Source organism: Teleopsis dalmanni, chromosome X, assembly GCF_002237135.1.
Source record: "Teleopsis dalmanni isolate 2A chromosome X, ASM223713v2, whole genome shotgun sequence".
In the NCBI taxonomy this organism is placed as follows: domain Eukaryota; kingdom Metazoa; phylum Arthropoda; class Insecta; order Diptera; family Diopsidae; genus Teleopsis; species Teleopsis dalmanni.
The window spans coordinates 26,742,953-26,766,432 of NC_051848.1; the positions used below are offsets into that span (position 1 = coordinate 26,742,953).

At 26.8% G+C, this 23,480-nt stretch overlaps 3 protein-coding genes across 4 annotated transcripts; 1 reads left to right on the forward strand and 2 right to left on the reverse strand.

The window, feature by feature from the left end:
* The first annotated feature begins 368 nt into the window (after positions 1 to 368).
* On the forward strand, positions 369 to 10,651 carry LOC119687940 (protein-glucosylgalactosylhydroxylysine glucosidase). The gene is made up of 11 exons (XM_038102501.1): positions 369 to 460; positions 547 to 941; positions 1,169 to 1,474; positions 1,545 to 1,645; positions 3,520 to 3,803; positions 3,955 to 4,193; positions 4,312 to 4,399; positions 7,497 to 7,688; positions 8,068 to 8,236; positions 8,401 to 8,584; positions 10,503 to 10,651. Exons 1-11 carry the CDS (start codon positions 375 to 377, stop codon positions 10,649 to 10,651), a joined length of 2,193 nt encoding a protein of 730 aa, XP_037958429.1. The 5' UTR covers positions 369 to 374.
* A 2,952-nt stretch (positions 10,652 to 13,603) lies between these two features.
* On the reverse strand, positions 13,604 to 19,857 carry LOC119687924 (U4/U6.U5 tri-snRNP-associated protein 1). 2 transcript variants are annotated; one of them, XM_038102478.1, is made up of 8 exons: positions 19,836 to 19,857; positions 19,359 to 19,586; positions 17,937 to 18,934; positions 16,266 to 16,718; positions 16,085 to 16,179; positions 14,516 to 15,283; positions 13,984 to 14,209; positions 13,604 to 13,901 (listed from the first exon to the last, which is right to left on the reverse strand). In XM_038102478.1, exons 2-8 carry the CDS (start codon positions 19,567 to 19,569, stop codon positions 13,740 to 13,742), a joined length of 2,913 nt encoding a protein of 970 aa, XP_037958406.1. In that variant the 5' UTR covers positions 19,570 to 19,586; positions 19,836 to 19,857; the 3' UTR covers positions 13,604 to 13,739. The 2 variants fall into 2 exon arrangements, with proteins under 2 accessions (XP_037958406.1, XP_037958405.1); XM_038102477.1 differs by lacking the exon at positions 19,836 to 19,857 and having other exon boundaries at positions 19,359 to 19,784.
* Positions 19,858 to 22,816: 2,959 nt separating this feature from the next.
* On the reverse strand, positions 22,817 to 23,442 carry LOC119687541. The gene is made up of 2 exons (XM_038101883.1): positions 23,342 to 23,442; positions 22,817 to 23,264 (listed from the first exon to the last, which is right to left on the reverse strand). Exons 1-2 carry the CDS (start codon positions 23,354 to 23,356, stop codon positions 23,001 to 23,003), a joined length of 279 nt encoding a protein of 92 aa, XP_037957811.1. The 5' UTR covers positions 23,357 to 23,442; the 3' UTR covers positions 22,817 to 23,000.
* Positions 23,443 to 23,480: the final 38 nt, after the last annotated feature.

Consider the following 23,480-nt stretch of genomic DNA (forward strand, 5'->3'; position numbering starts at 1 on the left):
TGTTGTAGTTCACTACTGTTCGAAAAACCTTATTATCTTAATAATATATAAGAAGTATGAGATGCATAAGAAGAGCATTTAAATTATTACAATGGAAAAATAAACTTTATACCATAATAAAAACACCCGCTATTATTTATTTACATTGAATATTTAAATTAAATAAAAATTGATTGTTTTTCTTATGATAATTTTTTGAGTGTAAAAATATCATTCCAACTCAAACAGTTCTTATCAATTAAAGATACGAAGTGAATTTATTTTATATACTATAATTAAGCCAGTGTTAATTCAATTCTCGTGCGGTTCGTACGATTTCAGAAGAGAAATAAATTAAAAAAATTTAATTTAAAAGTAACAAAATTAATTAAGAAATGTTTCTATTATTTTTACTTTTATCGCATTCTACTGATGCAAATGCTTTGCAAAATGATAAAGAATTTTTAATTGAAACAAAAAGGTAATAAAAAAAAACACTGCACGTTGCCAATGAAATTATTTTTCAACTAAATTTATACGAAAAAAAATCATATCTCTTTCGCATAGTTTACCCAGTGACCTGAACTTTATGCCGACATTAAGCAATGGACATCTTGGGTACACAGTTTTCGGTAATGCAATTTTCATGAATGGCGTCTACAATGGTCACGCCGGAGATAGCCGACGCGCTCGTATACCCAATTGGCTGAATGTAAGCGTTGATGCTGTTTTTCAGCATAAGACGACCGAAGAAGACCGCTTTATTGGGTATCTGTCCGACAACGCCACCGTAGATACAGCTTATACATTAAATTTGAGAGATGGCTATTTCCGTTGGCGACAAACCTACAGAAATGCTACCGGCGCTTTACTGCTGCAATTGGAGCAGCGGACATATGCACACCGCTTCTTCAATCGCGCTTTGGTTTACGAGCTGCTGGTGCAGCGGGAACTAACCGAAGGTGTGAGTTTTGTGCCGGCGCTTAATTAAACTAAAAGTTTGTTTGTATTTATTTTAATTTTAACCTCTTTTCCTTTGAAATTTTCTGACACACGCATGTGTACGCATTTCCGCTTTACAAGGAAATTTTAAAAATTTATAATTTTTTCAAAAATTATTTTCAATTTTTCTTTTTTTTTGTGTTTATATTGTTTTCATCTTTTTGTGTTTTATCACCTCTTTTTTTAGAGTCATTAGCTTTGAACTTAATACAAAAACCAGGCGCTGCTAGTGAGGCTTTTAATTTCACGCTGGTTAATCTAAACAATCCGAGTTCAAATGACAGTGTAGCCATGAAAGTGCTTAAAGGTACCACAAGAGTCGTGGAGAATGAACAATTCCAAAAGGCAGCCAAAACAGTTTTTATAGTTTTTAGTGATAATTTTACCAATGAAAAAACTTTAGAAATGTTACCTGGCCAACAACAACTCTACTACCGCTTCATAATAACGGCAGATGAAGTGGCGACAAATGCTGTATGGGAAATGCAAGAGGGTAATTGTCTAGATATGTCATTAAAATGGACTGAAATAGAAATCTACTAAAAATTTTTTTAATTTTATAGTTTTGCACCTTGAACCAATAGAAATGCTGAGAACTCATGCCAGCGAATGGCAAAAGTTTTGGCAAGAATTCAACATAACCATACAAGGAAATCTGGAATTAGTAAGTTCATTTGTGGTTACTCTTATATTTTTTTTTAAATACGCTATTTTTATATTTATATCAGATAAATATTTAGTTAATTACTTTTCAAAATGTAAACATTTTGTTTCATTTTATTAGGATTAATTATTAATATTAAATTCTTTTTTTGTGCGAATGTGATGCATCTTATGACGAAAGAAAGAAACTATTACAGTGTGTTTTACCTATTCAAGTGACCTTATCTTTCTTGTGTAAAATTATTTTTCACTGACTCAAATTACAAAAATTTGTGAAAATAATTAAAATTTCAGAATCCATTCACTATAGGCATTCTTTTGCCTTAACTATGACCGTCAAACGATTTAAAAATGAGTTTTATGAGCTTTTTCACACGGTTTTGAGCCTTGTTAGAACATCCTTGGTTGACGACTAAAATTTTTGCGAGCACACGGCTCTTAAGCAACTCCCAAAACATTTTCCGATATTAAGTCCCAATGACTTTGACACCAGGCTCGATGAAATCGATTGGAGAGCGTCCATCGGCGAGCACAGTTGCCCATACCATTACTTGAGATGAAAAACTACGAGCATAAAAACTTATTCACTCTTTCGAGTCTAACTTTTTGTTACCTTGATGTAATATCTTGTGCCTTTTGGAACTTGTAAGGCTTTACCTTGAGCTCATTTTGGAACATGCGTCGGGTGCTTTGCTGGTATATTTTCAGTTCTTTGATCATTTGATTACCACCACGACGTATATTTCATTGAAACATTGAGTCGAACCTTCACTCTTCAAACCATTTCAGGTGATGTTGCTGTTTTTTTTTCGTCCACCAACATATCGCTTGGGGTCGCTGCCTGTACTATTATAACGATTTATGGTACGATACACAAATATTTGTGATTGTGGTTGGTTGTGATTGTGATTTTTCAACCACATATAACGCAATCGCACTATTACGTTTGAATTCCATAAGTTTCGAATAAGAATTCGAATAAGTTTTGTTCTATAAACAATAAACATACAATAAACAATATAAACAACATTAGTTTAATATCAGTTTAGTTAGTTTAATTAGTTTAATATCAGTTTAACAAATATACCTGTGTGTACCTGATACTTCGCATAGTAATAAAAAGACAACAACAATAGTAGTACTATAAACTATATATACTACATAGTAGATTGTACTATAAACTGAATTAAAATTCGAATACTTCCTAAGATCACTGATAATGAGTACTTGACAATACTCCAAACAGCCACAAATCAGAAAATTTGTGTATGGTCAGCCAAATTTGAATAAATTAATTAAATTTATGTCGCTGTCTTTTTATTACTATTCGAACCCTTTTAAGATTATTTATTGATTTTTAATGTTTGGAAAATTTAAGTTTTTACAGTAAAACTAAATTCAAACAAATACAGTGAAAACTCTCTTGAGCGAATACTTATCGTCAGCCAATTTTTATCCGTTCAAGACGAATGTAACACTTTTTGCGTGGAGAGACCCCAATATCTATTAAGTCTGATTACTTTTGATAAAAATCAAATTTTGTCGTCCAAAGCTCTAAGCTTTGTAATTAATGTGAATAATATTTTGAATAAAATTCTGCGTGAAAATGAAATAAAATTTCGAATTATAATATATATTGATATATATTATTATATATTTTCCTTGTATTATTTATATCAGTCAGACTAATGTTACAAATTATATATAATAATATATATTATTATGTATTTTCTTTATATTATTTATAGAAGTCAGACTAATGCTACTGATGCAACATGTTATAAACACTCTACTATTAGCATTTTACTTTTCATATAAAAAAAACTGCTCCAACATTAAAATTATCTAAATCGTATTCTTTTTTTCATCTCACAGTCCAAAACCATCAACGCTGGTATATTTTACCTGTCAAGCTCCTTACCAGCACTCAATACAAATCAAGCAAATAAAATTTATTTTGGTCTTAGTCCAACTGGACTAGGCAGAGGTGAACTCGATGCTGATTACGAGGGTCACAATTTTTGGGATACAGAAATTTGGATGCTGCCTGCAGTTACGCAAATGTCCACTAAGTGGGCAGAGGCTCTATTAAAGTATCGTCTTAAACACTTAAGTGGCGCACGTTTTAATGCAGAAACTACGGGTTATAAAGGGGCAAGGTAAAAATACGAAAGAGAAGCACAAAGCAAGTAATTGTTTATTTAATCTATGTGAATTTATTTTTTTCTTTTTTTTTATTTCGTTTTTTAGTCTTACTTTTCTTTACCTTATTTTTATTGTATGTTTGTTTGTTTGTTAATTGCTGTAAAGATTTCCGTGGGAAAGCGCCTTTACGGGTACTGAAGTCACAAATCCATGTTGCCCTGAGGTGGCTGCGCAAGAAATCCACATTTCGGCCGATATTGCCTTTGCGTTGCAGCAGCATTTCGCCATAACCAATGATCGTGTTTGGCTATGCGCAGTAGCTTGGCCACTTGTGCGAAAGATTGCAGCGTTTCTGGAGGATCGCGTTCAGCTGGATGCAAAAACGCAAATATATCACGTTAGAAGTAAGCATAAATGTAGCAAATGAGGAAAGTCGTACTGTCGTACACAGGAACAAATATGTCTTTGCTATTTTTTTTGATTTCCTAACAATTCTTTTTTCTTTGCTATTCATTATTACAGCTGTTATGGGACCGGATGAGGATCATTGGAATATTGACGACAACGTTTATACCAATGTTGTTTTCAAAATTGCTCTAGAATTTGCCAGGTTTGTATATATGCAATTTTTTTTGTTTACTGTGAAAAACTTTTTTAATATCTGTAACTAGGTATTAATAAAACTGAAAATTATATATAAGATTGACATATTGACTATTTTTCATAATACAATCGTATATTACACAAATAAATTAATATTCATATTTTTATACTTATTTTGCATATATCTTTAATATTGTAATTAAATAATAATGAATAGCAAAAATAAACAATAAAATGAACCTGATCAACTGACATAATTTACAACATTACCATTAGTTTACCATATGGTAAGCGATTGAACACAGTTCAATATAAACACTAATTTTCAAAAATTTTAGCCATAAATATTAATAAAAAATATCATATATTAATTTATCAACTTTGTGAAAATTAATACATCATATAATCATTAGAATAAATACCATTGTATTACGGTATCGGTGCTAAGGGGTCACTGCATAATAATAGCCTACCTATTATGCTATAATACCCTATAATGTTTTTTTTGTGATTATGGCTCTGAGGATGAGGAGAAAACTATGCTCCATCTCATTTGTCAGTGTCCATCTTTAGTTAGGAGACGATTTAAAACATGCTGTCATCCTACAAAAATTAGGACTTAGCTAAGTTTATGGAATAGTCAGGTTGGTTCATCTTTTCCTAATGGGGAACTTGTTGTCTTTCGGCGTTGGTCATACACTGAACTCGAGTCTATGTATTAACGTACACCAATCCTGTGTTACTGTAACGACTTTATTTGAGCTCAAGTTGGATTTCCTATGTATGAGGCCTAACCTTAACTATTGTATTGAAAGAATATTTTCATTTTCTTCTGATTTGCTGTATAATAAAATAAATTTTATACGAGGACGATGCAGTCTACCGGGTAACATAAATTACAATGAAAATATTATAGTACCGCAGTCCTTTAATCTTAACAAATAAAGTATAGACAAAGAAAATTATTTTTTTACTGTATATCTAAACAGCCTGAAGTCGAATTTAGTTAACACAAACTAAGAAATGGAAAGGATCTAAATTGTGTCAGTTCTCTAAGTAGTCTTACTATCTGTTACTGTATAATAGTACAGTGGAATCAGTGGAATCATATCAAATCAATTATATTTATAAAAAACTATGTATATATATTTAAATAAATTGCTTACAGTTCACTTATTACAGTTCATTAACCTAGTCTATATTCTATCTATTACGACAGATTATAGTAATCTATATCATTATAATAATCTGTAAGAGAGAGAGTGTAGCATTCTAGTTTATTAGATACAAATGCTATCCCATTTGTAATAAAATAATAAAATAAATAAATGAATAAAAGACATAAACGGACATATCAGGACTAGGAACTTGACATAAAATAAGTATATTCTTTTATCCCACAGTCCTCCTCCTTCTTTAAAATAAAGCAATGTAGTCGCATAGAATAAAGACCGGAATAACCTCTGTCGAAGAGCTTTACTTTGCAAAAAGATCAACTACTCTAGATCGTGAGTACTATCTTCCTCCAGGACCAAAACAAAGGAGGCTACCTACATGCAAATTGGCAAGGAATTTTTTTTCTTTCAGACGCTATAGACGATATCGAGTATATGAATCAGAATAACTTTGTTTTTAAGACTGTCACTTTATAACCATTTACTTATTATTGTCGAACTAACAACTGAAACTGTAATATATAGAATAGCCAGCCAAATATAGGACAGACGGCTAAATCCAAAGCTATTATTATCTTAAACACAGATTTTCTATTCACGTAAATTTGTTGTTCATATAACTCTCCTAATATATTATTTTTTTACTTTTCCGAATTTACTATTCCTATATTAACTTTCCAGTTTTAACTTTCACAGCGTTAAAATTCTATTGTTAGTTAGGATATTATTAATATAAATGTATTTATAATAATCTAATCAGAGATTAATGTGAATTTCAAAATTTCTTAACACATTCATTTTACGATCCGTAGTCGTTAACATCTACATTTTACGCTACTCTTCCCTTCAATAACATCGATCTCAGTTTTATTACATTTACTAAGCCTCTTTACCCTAGCAAGTAGGTGCCTCCGAATGTGGTATTTAGAAATAAACTAAACTAAATTCAATTCAATTTTTTTATACAAAATTATATATATATTTAAATTATAAACTTTGTTAGTAAGTAAAATATAACTTAAATCACCTCTGGCACACATAAGACAAATATTTATACTATAACCTAAAGACAGAGTATATCTATAATCTAACAAATTTATCGCTGACTATATCATAAAATCATATTGAATGTAGAGTTCATTGTAGAGTTCATCTGTAATCAGAAACTTCCGCCAGCTATGAATAGGTATTAAGTAGTATATATACCATAGATGTTAATACTGATATAACAAAAAATAGTATAGAATTAGGATTTAATCATATTGTGAAACTGAATACTACAACTTCAATTAATCTTTTAATACTACAAAAGGCCAGGACAAGGTCTTCACAACAGTGTGTTGCTACTAGCTCTAGATAGGTCTAAAAGTCTGATTCCGTTTCATACAAAGACAATATTTTGCTAAACGGTCCCATTTTTGTTTTTTTTTGATAAAGTAGCGCTAATGTATTTCAAAGAATAACATATAAGCCACCTGTGTTGTGTCCCGTTTTTCTATATATAGTGTGTAAATGAAAATCTATTATTTCATAAATGAAATTCTATCATCTCATTTACACACTATATATTGCAGGCTGAAAACCATTGAAGCCTTGAAGTATTTCAAGAAATGTGGAATAAAAAAGGATTTTTAGGCAACCGTTCAGAGACAAGAGATAGATTTCGAAGCTTACTTTATCTATCTTCAGGTGTATGAAATAAGAAGCATTTCATATTCCAAATCAGTTTTCATAAACCTATCTTATGAAATATATTATATATTATGTTATTATTATTATTACGTATATTATTATATTTTATCATATATACTATATTTATATCTATATGTATAAATTTTTTTATATATAAATGCATATATATGTAATATATAATATGTTATAATATATATATTGATTATATTAGATCAATAATTGATTTTTATTTTACAGTCTTACCCAAGCGATCTGCAGTGCAAAAAAACTATCCAACCAAAATTGGATAAAAATTGCTAAGAATCTTATTGTGCTGTATGACGAGGAACAAGATTTTCACCCCCAACATTTTGGATATAAAAAGTTCGAAATTGTGAAACAAGCTGATGTTATTCTCATTGGTTATCCTTTACAATATCCCATGAATGTGTAAGTTAAACATTAAGTTCTATAAGTAAGGAAAGAGGTCGATTAGTAATAGATTAACGATCATCCACAACTTCATGGTTAAAGGTTTAGAGTTTCTCTGTTCGCAAGGATGATGAACGAACATAGATAATAACACTCATATGCAAAGAGCCTTCAAGTGCCAGATATTAAAGGAGTAACGAATTAATCCAAACTCAACAGTACCAGCATTGCCAAAATAATTTCAAAGTTCCTTAGAGTGGTCGAATAATACGAATTACAATAATAGCACAACGATTTATACTTTATTTTTTAATCAAATATCTAATTCCTATTTATAACTATATCATTTAAGAAACAAAAATATGTTTTATTTATTAAAGTTGTCAAATTATTTTAGTTCCACACGCCTTAACGACTTAGACTACTACGTAAATGTAACACGAACGACTGGTCCAGCAATGACTTGGTCCATGTTCGCAATTAATTTCTTAGATGTCAAAGAAACTGATAAAGCTGATTACTATTTTATGAAAGGCTATAGGGATTATGTCAGACCAGAATTTAAGGTAATAACTTAATTAAAATGTATTTGATGTTACAGTACTTTCGAAACTCTCTTCGCTTGAATGATAGTTTTCATTCCAGGAAACTTTTTTTTTAAATCAACACTCAATCAAGTTTTTTCATATTCACTAATACCTTTGCTTTAATGGTTATATACTACGTTTAGGTATGGAGTGAGAGAGCTCTTAACTATTCTGGATCAGCAAACTTTTTAACCGGTATTGGCGGATTTCTGCAAGCGATAATTAATGGTTACGGTGGTATTCGTTTTTATAGAAAATTTGATAAATCAGTTATGGAAATAAATTCACGTTATTTATTGCCTAGTACTGAAGCGTACTCTTTAAACGGTAAGCTTATAGACAATAGATATATAAATATAACTTAATATATTACTTTTTGATTATTAAAAATTTAATCAAGATCTTTTTTCCATTTCTGGATAAACACAATTAGTACATAACATAAATGGTATATATACTTTTAATTAAACCTAAGTAATGCCCATAGTGACTACTGTGCTCTAATTATAGTGAAGGAATTCGCGAATTGTGGAGCATGGTAAAATCACAATTGAAATAATATCAAAACATCCCTCAAACATCACTTTGTCTCTCAGTTTATTAGCTCCCAGATATATAACATTTCATAACGTTTAACTAATAGCATTTGATATTAACACCAACTAGTAAGACCTACAAACAATTTAAGTCAATGAGTAAATATTTGGAATTCTAAACAATTAAATCAATAATAGAACTATTTCTCCTAATTTTAATCTTGGCAGACAAATACAACTTACAACCTAAATTTATTGTAATAAATTGGCTCCAATCTCTAATCACATAACTTCTTAAAACGATCCTTTAAATGTAAGATCTTAACTACTACGATTGCGAAGTTCCAACACTTTTATTAGACACGTCCTCACCCAATACTACTGTAGTAATTCATTATCGATAAGTCCATTTTTAGGAACTGTTTTAATAAATTCTTTAATATTCCTTCCTAAAAATATATTTAATAGAATAATTCAGAGAAATAGGATTGAATCCTTTTTTGAATTTGAATGTCATAAACTATAAAACCCGCCCAATGGGTATTAGAAATACTAGTTGAGAGTCTAATTATTCTCCACAATGAGTTTAAATCTGAACGATACAAATGTAAACCTTTACATTAGAAACTAAATATATCTTCAATGATAGTCATAAGTAGAATCATTTCGTGATATAAAGTAAGTAAAACAAAGTATTATAAGTAATCACGATTAAAGATACGATTACATCTAGGACACAAAGTCTTCAACAGAAACATGCCACACTCACTCGCCATTCGAAGGACAACAGCAAGCTTCAAGAAGAACATGAGAAAATAGACTACCTGATATTAAATGTGTGATCAATTAATTTTAAATTTTATAGAATATAGAATATATTTGTGGTTGTATACATCAAACGAAACGTATTATAATTATCACTATAGTTAATATACATCTAGTGTTGATTTACCGAAAAAACCACACATGATGGGAACTCTTTTAGTCTAAGAAAAATTGCACCATTCGTAATCATGCTTTGGCTAGTACCCCACGCTGTAGCGACATAAAAAGATTTTGATAAAGTATAAGATATAAGTTTTCGATTTTATATATTAGTTAAATTGTGAAGAGTATTCATATTCATATACGGAGTGAGTATTTCCTTTTAAAATACTATAAATATAAGAGATAATACTTTGATCCTAGAAACGATCTTGATCTTTATCAAGAGAGATACAGAATATTTTATATCTCCACCCAAAAAACCATATAGTTAAAAATGTTCATATCTCAGACAGTTTGTCGGACTCTTTATGGGTAAGAACAAAAGATCTGTTAAATTTTCTTAATTAAACGGGTTGAAATTAGTTTTTATCTATATAGGTTTCTTGTGAGGAATGTGATGATAACACGGTTAATTATCGCTAATTGCGAAAAGTAGAAAAATATTTGTTCACCTACCTGACCTACCAGTAGAACCAACCAACCTGTACTCTGTACTCTTTTAAAAATTGTTCCTCTATAACATCCAAGGCATTCTGATTTGAATATTATTTGAAATGAAATTATAAATTATTCATTTATCATCACAATCGTATTTTTGAGTATTTTAAAAATAATATAATTATTAATATTGATATTAAGTATGATATTTCATTAGACATATTCTCATATTCGAAATATTATTTAACTTTTTTCTTCTTTCATACCATTTAATTCAATCTCAGGAATTAAGTTTGCTGATGCTGAATTTTCACTCAATATCTCAGCAATCGCTTCAACTAGGTTAAGATGTTTGAAAATAGGAAAATTCGAATTGGAATTAATTTTATCTGATACAACATATAAAATTTACGAAGGATATTCAAGTAAGTGATGGCTTAATATATATATAAAATTAATTATAATTATCTTATAACTCATTTTAAAAATCTATATTATTTTTGCAGTTGAGATTGGAAATGCTATTGTTTATATTAAATTACATTAAAAAAAAGTGTAATAAAATAAAAAACTATTTGAAATTTAAGTAAAATACTTGTTTCTTTTTTTTTTGATTATTAATAAATTTTAATTAATTTAAAATACAATTTTTAAAATATTATAATTACTATTAATTAACATGCTGCACAATTTGAAATCCTATTAATTGAACCAAAACTAATTGAATCAAAAACTACTCCACAATCTTTAGTCACATATATATTTAACTTTTTTTTGTTTTTTGGTATCAATAAAATAAAATAAATTTTACATAATATATAATTACATAATTAATTATATTAAATAAATTACATATAAAATTATATATATAATTTTATATAATATATATAATTACAATTAGTACAAAAATAGTGTAGAAATAAAATAAAAAATAAAACTATTTTTCAATTTTTATTTAGATAAAAAATAGTTTTTATTTTTTACTCTATTTTTTTATTGAGCTATAGTTATTGCAAATTTTGTAATATTTTCTTTTTTATTTATAAATGAAATTATAAATAAACAAATGTTCTATTTTATCAGTTTAATGAATATATTGATTTTATATAACGAAAACTTAAACGTTTTTTACTTGGCCCCGAGATTTTTAATATATTTTTTAATAGTTCTATAAATTTTTTTCTTTAATTAAAAATAATTTGAAAAGTGCTTATTACAAATAATCACAAATAATTTTCATTTATAATTTTAAAATTAAATTTTAAAGAATACAAAGAATGCTTTAATTTTCATATATTTTTCGATTTTCAATAAACATTTAATAAAACATAATTTCAGAAAAATTTTGTAAGTATTTTATATACAACTGTATATTATTTGAATTATATTGTAATTGTATATATATATATATATATGTTATATATATATTGTTATTTGAATATGTTGATTTTATAAGTAATGAGTAAAATCTCTACACTATTGAATTTTATCGTTTGCGTTAAAGTTATTTTTTGGATATAACATTTATAGTATAAATATTTTTTAATTACAATTTTTGAATTTTCTTATTTCTTATTTATTTATTATTTATATTCAAAACATTTTTGTTTAAATAAAACTGTATATGTGTTTGTCCAAATATTTTTTATGCTCTTAGAGTACTAATTTAAATTTTTTACTTAAAACGGTATTTGAATATTTTTAATTTACAAAACCATATATTTTTCATTAATTATTATTTATATGTTATAGTTATTATTTATGGTATAATTAATTAAAGTATGTTATTCTTCTCATATTTTTAAAATAATTCTGTTTACAAAATTCTTGTTAAATTTTTTAATTAAAATCTAAAATGTAATTGAACAATTTCAACTTTTTATCTAAACGAATTTTTTTAACATTAAGCAACTTTTAGTTTAAATGATATAGATAAAAATTTACTAAAACATTTTATATGCAAATTATTTGTATATATTTAGTTAACTTATGCTATGTAATATTTTTGTTAATTAAATTATATCAATAATAAAACTGTAAATGTATGTGGGTCAGGTATATATGTATACTATTGCAATTATTTGACAAAAATTTTCGAAGATAAACGGTAGTAAATATATATTATATAACATTAATAAATGCATTAAAATAAATATAAAGTTATATTCAATCGAGTAACTCTATTTCATTAATATGTATCTACATAAATATATATGTATAAATTTAAATATTAATAAATGTTTTTATTGTTATGAAAATGTAAATAGAAATGTGATAAAAATGTTACATGAATATCTATTTCCACACTAAAAATACATATATAAAAATTTCATTAAAATCAGAATAAAAATATTTATAAATATATAAACTTATATTTAGGTAGATACATCTCCATGGAATATATGTAACTTTTTTTATATAATATTATAACGAATACATATTCTCATTGTAATATATATTTCAGTATATATATATATTCGTATATTATATATTTTATAATATTAGTAATATATTAATATTAGAAAAATATATGTATATATATATATACATATGTATGTATATATATATATATATTATACGTATATTATATTATGTATTATCATATATAATATATATTACATTATTACATATATTACATATTGTATATATTATATATTATACTATATATTATATCGTATATTGTAAATAGTATATTATATATTATACTATATATTATATCGTATATTGTAAATAGTATATTATACATATTACATTGTTATATGACACGAGTTTTTCTATATATTAGATATTTATATATATATATATATATATACATATATTCATGCATATTACAGAATTATTAAAAATAAGAATAATAGAAATAATATTAATAATAAAACTAATAAAAATAATAAAAATAATAAAAATAATAATATTAATAATATTAATAATATTAATAATATTAATAATAAAAATAATATTATTGATAATAAAAATAATAATATTAATAATAAAAATAATAATATTAATAATAAAAATAATAATAAAAATAATAATAAAAATAATAATAAAAATAATAATAAAAATAATAATATTAATAATAATATCAGTAATGTAAATAAGAATATTAATAAGATATATATAGTAACTTTTAAACATATATACATGTAGTTTTACATAACAACTACATGTATATTATATATAAATTACATTCACATATGCACATATATTGTTCTTTATATACATATACATTTATAGGTATATAGTAATATATATACATAAAGATGTATTAATATAAGTATATCATATATATATATATATGACACGTATGTTGTTAATATTATTATATACATAATATACGAATATATATATAAATACATATACTAATATTATATTTTCACATGAATACACCGTGGAGGCAAGGATTCTAAATGTATAAATGTATGGATATTGTATTTAGTAATATGTAATCTACTAACTATTTCTACTAATTACTTCTTAATTGAGTTAAGTTTTATATAATCATTTCATTGCTAAGTTATTTATTTAAATTTAGATATTGTAGGAGGATTTGTTGTAACAGTAACTGCAGTTTGTTTGCCACCACTCAAAATAACAAATGGTGCTTTCGTTTCTTTTTGCTTTTGTTGTAACATTGTTAGTGTACCAAGCGGAGTGTCTGTAGAGCTCATTGTTTTCATTAACTAATTGTTTTCAGAAGAAAGAATAATATTTTTTAAAAATATATAATTAAGATAAAATATATTTTTAAGTTTAAAAACTTACGCCTTCTTGTTCCATTTTTTTCAATCTCTTTTCTATCTTATTTTTACCAGGACCTTTGCCATGGAACTTATGTGATAGATACCGGAAAGCTTCCTTTAAATTAAGAACGCGACCATTATCATCGATATACTCCAGTTTTACATTTGGTTTGAAATTATCTTTGTCTTTGAAATCCATAATAGGACCCGAGTGAAAACGATCTCGCCTACCATATTTATCATCCTCACTAAAAATATAAAATAATAAGAAAAAATCATTAAGTAATGCAAAAATTTAAATGAAGTTAAAAATTTTTAAAGCTTTTCAAAAATTTTAATAAATCTAAATCTGGTCTTTTAATTGTCAGGAAACGAGTTCAGTAGCTTCATTCGACTTTCGTTAAATAAACTGAAGACTGAAATCGAAAATCTTAAGTCTGGATATGTATTCTAAGCAAATAATTTTTTAAAATAATTAAATTAATGAAATGCTTAATTTACAAATAATTTATATTTACAAATAAGTATATTAGTAATCCTGCTTTTAAACTTACCCCATATTTTTGTCTTCGATTGAATAATTTTTCGCTTGTAAATGTGACATTTTAGAATTACTTGGACGATTGTGTTCTTCCTTTTCCAAATAACCCTTTGATAAAGCTAAACGTAAAGCATTTGCAACACCTGCACCTACGTCAGGTTCCTCATCTAAGATTTGTACTTCTTCAAGTTCTTCAATAACTTCATCAAATTCAACTGGCCGCATTGCATCCTCTGGATTAACAGAATTCCAAGTTCCATGAGTTAAACCTGTTTCTTTTGGATTATTGACAACTTTTTCGTCGATTGTGTCAATTATATCGAAATCCATCAATTCATTAGCATCAGTATCACGATTACCAGCCATACCGTATGTTGGTATATCACCCAGCGTACGACAAAATTCAGCCGTAGCATTTAACACAATATTACCGTCAGCAGTTTTTAAATTATTCGAACTGTCTTCTTCTTCTTCTTCTTCATCTGGCTCCGTTTTAATTTGAGTTTTAAGCTGCTCCAAATCGATTGATAATGGTTTTTTAATAATATTTTCGTTTTGTTTTAATTTACGTGCTTTATTTATAGCCCATTCTATATCATCTTTATCATCTTCCTCTAGTTTTACATTTATATCCTCTTTAGTGTCTAATTCCTCATCCGAATCATGTCTGCGTTTACGACTACCAAAATTTCGCTCCACAGGTTCCTCAGTTAATGGTAAAAGATCTTCCGCTTTTAATTTCTGTCGCAGTTTTTTAACTTTCTTTTTCGGCTTTTTGAATCTGTTGTACATAAATAAAATCGTTCAATTTTATCAAATAAAAATAATCCATAAAAATAAGAATAAGAAAATAAAATATGAATAAAGAAATAAAATACAAATAATAAAATAAAATAAAAATTATAACATACAAATAAATAATAAAATTTATAAAAAATAAATGTAACAAAAATTGGAAATTATAAAAAAATTAAAATATGAGTAAAACAAAAAGTAAATAAAAATAAAGAAAATATAATTAACAAAACAAATATATATAAAAAATTATATAATTAAAAAAAAATATAATTAAAAAAAATATATAATTAAAGAAAAAAATATAATCAACGAAAAATCAACAAGTCAACACAAAATATAATTAAAAAAAAATCAATTAAAAAAAAAATCAATTAAAAAAAAAATCAATTAAAAAAAAATCAATTAAAAAAAAAATTAATTTAAAAAAAAATCAATTAAAAAAAAAATCAAATTAAAAAAAAATCAATTAAAAATATATTATAATTAAAAAAATAATAAATTAAGAATAATGTAAAAAAATATATAATATATATAAAATATAATTAAATAAAAAAATAATTAAAAAAAATATATTTTAGAAAAATAAATATAATTTAAAAAAAAAAAATTTTAATTCAAAGAAATATAATTAAAAAAAATATAAATAAAAAAAAATTTTTTAAAAAAAAAGATTAAAAATATAAAATCAAACAAACTATATAATTTAAAAAAAAAAATTATTCATAAAAGAAGTCTTTAAACTATGATAAAAATAAAAATAAATAATTTATAACTATATGCTTACTTTGCAATTTCAATTTCAGAGAATGTATCTGATGCTAAAGTAATTCTAGTATCATCTAAAGTTTCCAAACGTTTTCCAGCTAACTTTGTTTTAATCTACAATAGATCATTTATTAATATAAATTTATTTGAATAACTTCATATTTATAAAAAAATAATTTATATATAATGGAGAAACTTACTTCCAATAATTTTCTACGATGCTCCTGCTCCTGTGCTAGATTTTCGCCGATAACAAAATTCTTTTTCTTTAATTTCTTACCATCTAAATCCTCATCATATTTTTCTAAGATATTACGTTCAATAGGATTACCGAATTGATCGTACTGTTCTTCATAGACATCATAGCCATAACTAAGCGGATGTAGTTTTTTATTATGCACATTTCTACGATAACGTTCATCATCAATCATATTAACATTAATCAAAGTGTCACCATCTTTCTCATTCAGAACATCATTATCCTTTAATGTCAATATAACAGTCTTCCCTTCGGAGAAATCATCCATATCATGATCCACCCGTAATCCTTTCAACTGTTTATCACCATAGGCTTTATTCATGGAGCGTTTCTTTTCGTCTTCAATTAAGTTGTCCACACCAAATGCAGCATCCATTTCCTCAAGCAATTTAGCCTTTATGGGAAGAAAATTTAAAACAAATTCAATACAAAATACAAATAAAATAAAAAATTAATTATAGATTTGCTATTTATTTATATTTTATTTAACAATTTTAATACAATTGTATTAAAGCATATAAAAGGTACGTGTCTTTCACTTCAAAGATGTAACTTTTCTGTTCTGAGTTGTACCACTTTCGTCTTTATGAAGAAAAAGATTCACACAATTCTTCTAAACTGGAGATCAATCACTTTGCGACTTCATTGAGGAATACAATCCGTATCTCTGGGAATTATATTAATATTTCTATTGATGAACATTCTGTTTTTAGTGCTTTCGCAAAGCTCTTTTGCTCCATATACCAAATTTGCAAGATCGTATTAACACGTCAAGTAGATTATTGTATAAAAGCTACTTGACGTATGTTCAAGCTACATACAGGATTGACGTATGTTCATACATAGACAAAAGGTCAGCATATGACCAACGCCGAAAGGCAACGACTCCCCCAATTAGGTAAAGATGTGTAAACCAATCTGACAATTAAATAAACTTGACTAAGTCCCTAATTTTTCAGGATGACAGATCAGTCAGGTCGGTAAGATAAGCGATCCAAAATATTTTAGATTTTACGAGTCAGTGCTAAATACGAGCACTAACACATGAAATGGAACACAGTTTTCTTCTCATCCTCAGAGCCAGTCTTATATCATATATAGATTTCGCTTTAGTTAAAGTAGCTATCTGGTACGGTTTTTGTCCAATAGTGAGAGGAAAAGTCGAATAATAAATACACTGTCTACGTTCCAGGCTACTTGCCCACTACAATGATTAAACGCTGCTTACCGCTCTCCACAAAAGAAAAAATGTCAAATAATAATATACGAAGTCTACGTCCCAGCACCACTCGTGAGTTGCAACTAAACAAACGATGCTCACCACTTCCAACAAGTACTCTTACTGCAGTTATGCATTTATTTGATAACATAATGTACCAAGAATTGTTTAGGTTTGTTTGCCTCTACCACAAAGTCAGGATTTTCACTTATAAAATGGGACTGAGGGATGGTTGGAATACATTAATTCATGTTGGGTTATGAAAAATGAATCTAATGTTAATGGTGTCCTATATAATCTTCCACTAACATTTTACAGATTGTAAAGTGTTAAACGTTTCAGAGTTATGTGAAGAGTAAAATTGTATAAAAATCAAATAGAATTTATAATTACCCGTTTATCGGCTTCTCTCCTTGAATCAACTACACGTTTATTGCGCTGTACCCATTTGGAAACATCATCCACTTCTTCATCCGACTCGCCAAGTGTTTTAATATGTGCCAAACGTTGTTCGATAAAACGTTTCTCTTTGCGTTCTTTTAATTTCTCACGTATTTTTTCAACTTGTGCCTTTTCGCTTAAATTAACAGCGGGTTTGTGTAAAAATTCACCCCATTCATCTATAAATGTGGACCCGTTCTCTTCCGCATAACTATTATTTTCATCATCAGCATGGCTTGTTGTTGTAGGTTTGGTTACTGTTGGAGTTATATCGAGCGGTTTTAAACCTAATTTTGCACGCAACTTATTAGTTTCCTCAATTGAAAGACAATCACCAGCACCATTTTCTGGTATGGGTGATTTTGAACGTGATCTTTCACGCACGCGTTCTCGTTCTCTATCGCGTTCACGTTCCCGTTCACGTTTTCGGTCATGGCCTCGTTCATTGTTATTGTCTTCTTCATTTAGACGTCCATTGTCATGATCTCTTTCACGTGCATAGCGATCGCGGTCAGTACGTTCTTTTTCGCGTTCCTTATCACGATCATAACGATCCCTGTTACGTTCACGTTCAATACGCTCCTTTCTTTCTCTTTCCCTTTCAAGAAACTCTCGCTCCAGTTCCTTATCACGTTTATTGCGCTCTATTTCTCGTTCACGCTCTTTTTCATACTGTATGCGCTCTTTTTCTTTTTGACGTTCATACTCACGTTCACGCTCGCGTTCTCGATCGCGTTCACGTTCACGTTCTCGCTCACGTTCCCGCTCCCGTTCACGTTCGCGTTCTTGCTTTCTTTCACGTATTCTTTCTATATCTTCAGCATTTTCGGCACGGTCACGTTGATAACGACGTTCGCGATTGTCAGATGACTTTGAGCTATTGTGTTCTAATTCTCTTTCTCCACTTTTGATTAGTTGTGAATCGACAGGTACTTCCACACAATCCGAACCTAAAATAAGAAAAAAGTTTTGTTAATATTGCTGTCTTCGTTATATTACATCTTTTAAACTTGTACACCAAAGTAACTTTTACTTAAGCAACTATATTTTCCATTTTATGGTCTTACAATTGTTTCATCATTAAGCAAATCTGTAAAAAATAGAAAAGAAAATACGCGATGATTTATCGAAAATTCTATTTTATCAGTACAGCTCTTGAGGAAGAAGATATATTGTTCATAATCATCATTATATTTATATGATTATATATTAACAAATTAAATCGCTTTTTATTTATTAGTTTTATCTGCTTCCTCAGTCTCAGCACTCATATTAACCCACTTATGACTGCTCTCGAGCTGCACACTTAGAAACTATTTGTGTTGAATATGAATGCACCCAATCAGTGTGAAAACCTTTTTAATGTGTACTTACTATCCGAGTCCGATTCCTGCACTGCAATAACTTCGGCGTAACGTTCGTCCTTACTAGGACTTCTGCGACGTTTATGATGCTTATGTTTATGTTCTTTATGTTTTTTGTGCTTGTGGTGTCTATGTCTGCTACTGCTGTCTTCCTCATCATCGTTGCATATATACTTGTGCTTCTTATCTTTTTTATGCTTTTTACCAGAAGAGGAACCCATTGAAATGTTTAATAAATCTATTGATATATAAACACTGATTAATATTCTATTTATGAGAAATTATGAAATTATCCACTATGTGGTACAAACAAACGTTGTCAGTAAGTGAAAACGATTATCGACTGCTGGGAAATGTCGACACAAAATATACGCGAATAATGGCCTTAAGTGTTGACAAATGTCAATATGAAGGGAAATTTATATATATGAAATAAGATTTTTATACTAAAGACAATAAATAAAGTCTTATGCAAATAATATATTACATAAAATTATTAAAAACTTGTAACTAATTATTAAATAAATTTGTGTAAGAAATAAAATTTATGTTAATAAAAATATTATAACAATCAAAACAATTGTATATATATAAAACAAACATAGTTTTCAACGAGATCACATGAATTTTTTTCCGAACTTTGGCAAGTGTTGGAAAACAAAAAACTATTTAAAAAGGTGGATTAATAATTTTGTACGATATAAAATATATATAATATATAATAATTAAATCTCATAGCTTAGAATATATATATAAAATAAATATAATAAATAATAATTAAATCTCATAGCTTAGAATATATATATTTAAAATAATATTAATAAAGTTTTTAAATAATGAGAAATTAAATAATAATTTTTTACTCCAGACATAATTTTCTAGATCAGTTAAAAATTTTTTATATCGTATTTAAAGCGTTTTAAAACTCAATAAAGGCATATTTATTATTTCATACAAAATCTGAGAAAATATTTTGTAATCTATTCACACACCACAAATGACTATAGTATTGATTATAATTATTAATTTCAACTTCATACAATAAGAAAGCCAAAATTAGGTATTAATTAATTTGTACATATATTATAAATCTATTAAGTATTGGTGCTGCTCGTATTCGGTTTTACGAAGTATCAGAAGAATGGAATAGTAAACGAAATCTCTGGAATTGAAAATTAAATCGAATTTTTTGTAAATCCTGAGTCTTTGAATATTCTGATTTACGGTTATTACACGCAGTGAAACTATTCGGAGACTTCGTAAAAGTTAAAGGAAGAGCGCAAACGAATATGCATCACACAAATAAACACAAACTTACAAACTTTTTTAGGGATAATATAATTTATTGTTGTTTGTACGATTTTATATATTTGGTAGTTTACACGGAAAATTTTATGTCCGAACAGTGCTTCATTTTATTTTATTTATTGCCTTTTAGTACATATTACTAAATAAAAAATTAACATTTTAAATAGTTTATATTAATATTTTTGATTTAAATTAACGAAATTATATTAAGGAAAATTTGAAATATACAAATTTTACAAAATAATACAAAATACGTATGTTAAAATTTGATTATATTAATATTTATACATGTTATTAGTAATGGAAATTTTATACAAGTTTCCATTTTTCGTATCTAAAAAAATTAAATCACAAATTAAAACCTTTAAAATTAGTTATGCTCGTTAATGCAAAATTATTTGACTGAAATGTTTTATTATGATGTATGACCTATGATGATCACGCAGGTAAGTTCAAATTTATTTTTTCATAATAAAATTTAGATTTATTTACTATTTATAGAATATTTTTAAATCCTTATTTCTAGGAAAATATCCTAATTTCTAAGAAAAAACATTAAGATATGTATAATAACATATCACTGCGAATAATGACCGCAAAATACGGAATTTCGAAGACTTGGAATTTACAAAAAATCCGGTTGTATTTTCAACTCCGGAGACTTCTTTGCAATCCGATTAATCGAATAACCAGAGAACCTCGGTTTTCAAAATAACCGAACAACATTATGTATTTAAATATTATTAAGTATTCTATTAATAAATCCAAAGATTTTAATAAATACTCACTGTTGTACTCAGCTGTTGTTTGTTTACATTTTACATATAAAAGATATGGCAAATATTCCAAATTTTGATCATTTTTCGCTTTAAGTGAGCTGATTTTTTGTTTATTAATTATCATAAAATCAGCTCATTTAATAAAAAAAATATCGAACGCAATCCTTAAAAATAAATTTCCCACAAAAGAAATTACCAAAATTTGAAATATGTGTTTTATATGTAAAATGTAAACAAACAACAGCTGAGCTGTAAGCAAAGGCAGGAAGTATCTTAAAAAATCATTGCTTTTATTAATTGAATCTGTAATTGATATATAAAATCTATACAAATTACTTAATATATCAATTATATTTTTAATTTTTTTATGTCATGTATTGTTAAATTTATAAATGTTCTATCAGCTGCATAAATTAGCTCATTACAATGTGAACGTTCACTCATGGATAAAAATTAGTAAGTACTTAAATGAGACAGTGTAAACATACTATAAGAATAATCATGAAAATTTTAAATGTTTTTTAAAATGCTTCATTTTAATAAGTTTTATATAATTTGCTATAAATAATAATTCCCACAAATTTTTTTTTATGTTAATATTAGTGAAAAATTCTTTTTTGTAAATATTTCTTTGTTTTATTACTTTAAGTATGAATATATTTCTTATGTATTTTAAGAAATTTAACTGAAACAGCAAATTTGAATAAAATAAACAAATAATTTATATTTTTTTCTTGATTTTTCTATTGATTGAGTTCTGAAAGTTAAAATGTAAGCAATTAAACTTTACTTAGACAATAATTGCTGGTTTCCGTAAGATTAATTAAAGTCTGAATATCTCCTGATAGCACGCTGTGAGTGTACTAAAAAAACGACATGGTTTAATATAAAAATTAATATTATCCTAATTATACAACGACATAAATCAAAATGTAAGTTCTTAATTTTTTTAAAAAAAAAAATTAACTGTAAACAGTATGACTAGAAATTTACCTTACATAAACGACCATATTAATTTTAATATTAATTTATTTACAACCTCAGAACATTATTTCAAATTTCACATACATATATTTAAATTATTCTCTGCAATATATTTTGGAGCTTTTCATATCTTCACTAATTTTCATATGAATGGAAGAACGTGAAATCCACGACACATACCATATTAATATTGTAACCCGACCTACAAATCTTGTTGAATCTCATTTCGGATTACAACAAGCGTAATGAATACAACAGGTTACTTTTATTCAAATAACTAAACTTCTTAATCATGCAATTCGAAATATGAATATCTGATAGTAAATCGTTAGTGAATAACAAACAATCTATGAAATAAATACAGTACTAATCCATCTTAAAATAAATTATGTATTTGTATGAATGTATATAGAATTTCATATTCGTCTTAAAGTTAGCAAAGCATTACATAAATTTAATGCTATATTTTTTAAAAATGCATTATTAATAATATTTATAAACATTTTGTATAAAATCAAACGTTTTAAAATTATATCACTAATATAACACATTAAGGAAATCAGCGCTGTGCCACCACTGTTTTACAAGTTTTCTAAACTAATGATCTTTCTAGAATATATCTCCTTCATTGCATTTAAACGCCTAATTTCATCTCGTAATTCAATGTATTCCAAATATGATAAATTTCCTTGGACGATCATGTCACATTTAATCTGCAGTACACGTGCTAATTCAGTTTGTTTACGATTAATGGAAGACACTTTGCTTATATCGTCAAATTGCTTTGGTGCATCGCTTTTATGTGATTTACTAGACTTCTTATGCGATTTACTTGTACTGCTTTCCTAATTGTTTGATGCAACAATAAAAACACGTTTAAAAAAATCTTGTTATATTCATTTTATAAAATACATAAACAAACCTTCGATTTGCCCATGCTTTGTTTACCACTTTTATGCCGAAATTCAATCCATCAGTTCTGACGTTTAATTTGTAATGCTGCCAATATTTATTGTATTAGTTATGCCAACTTTTATAAAAATTGACATTTCCTCTTCTCC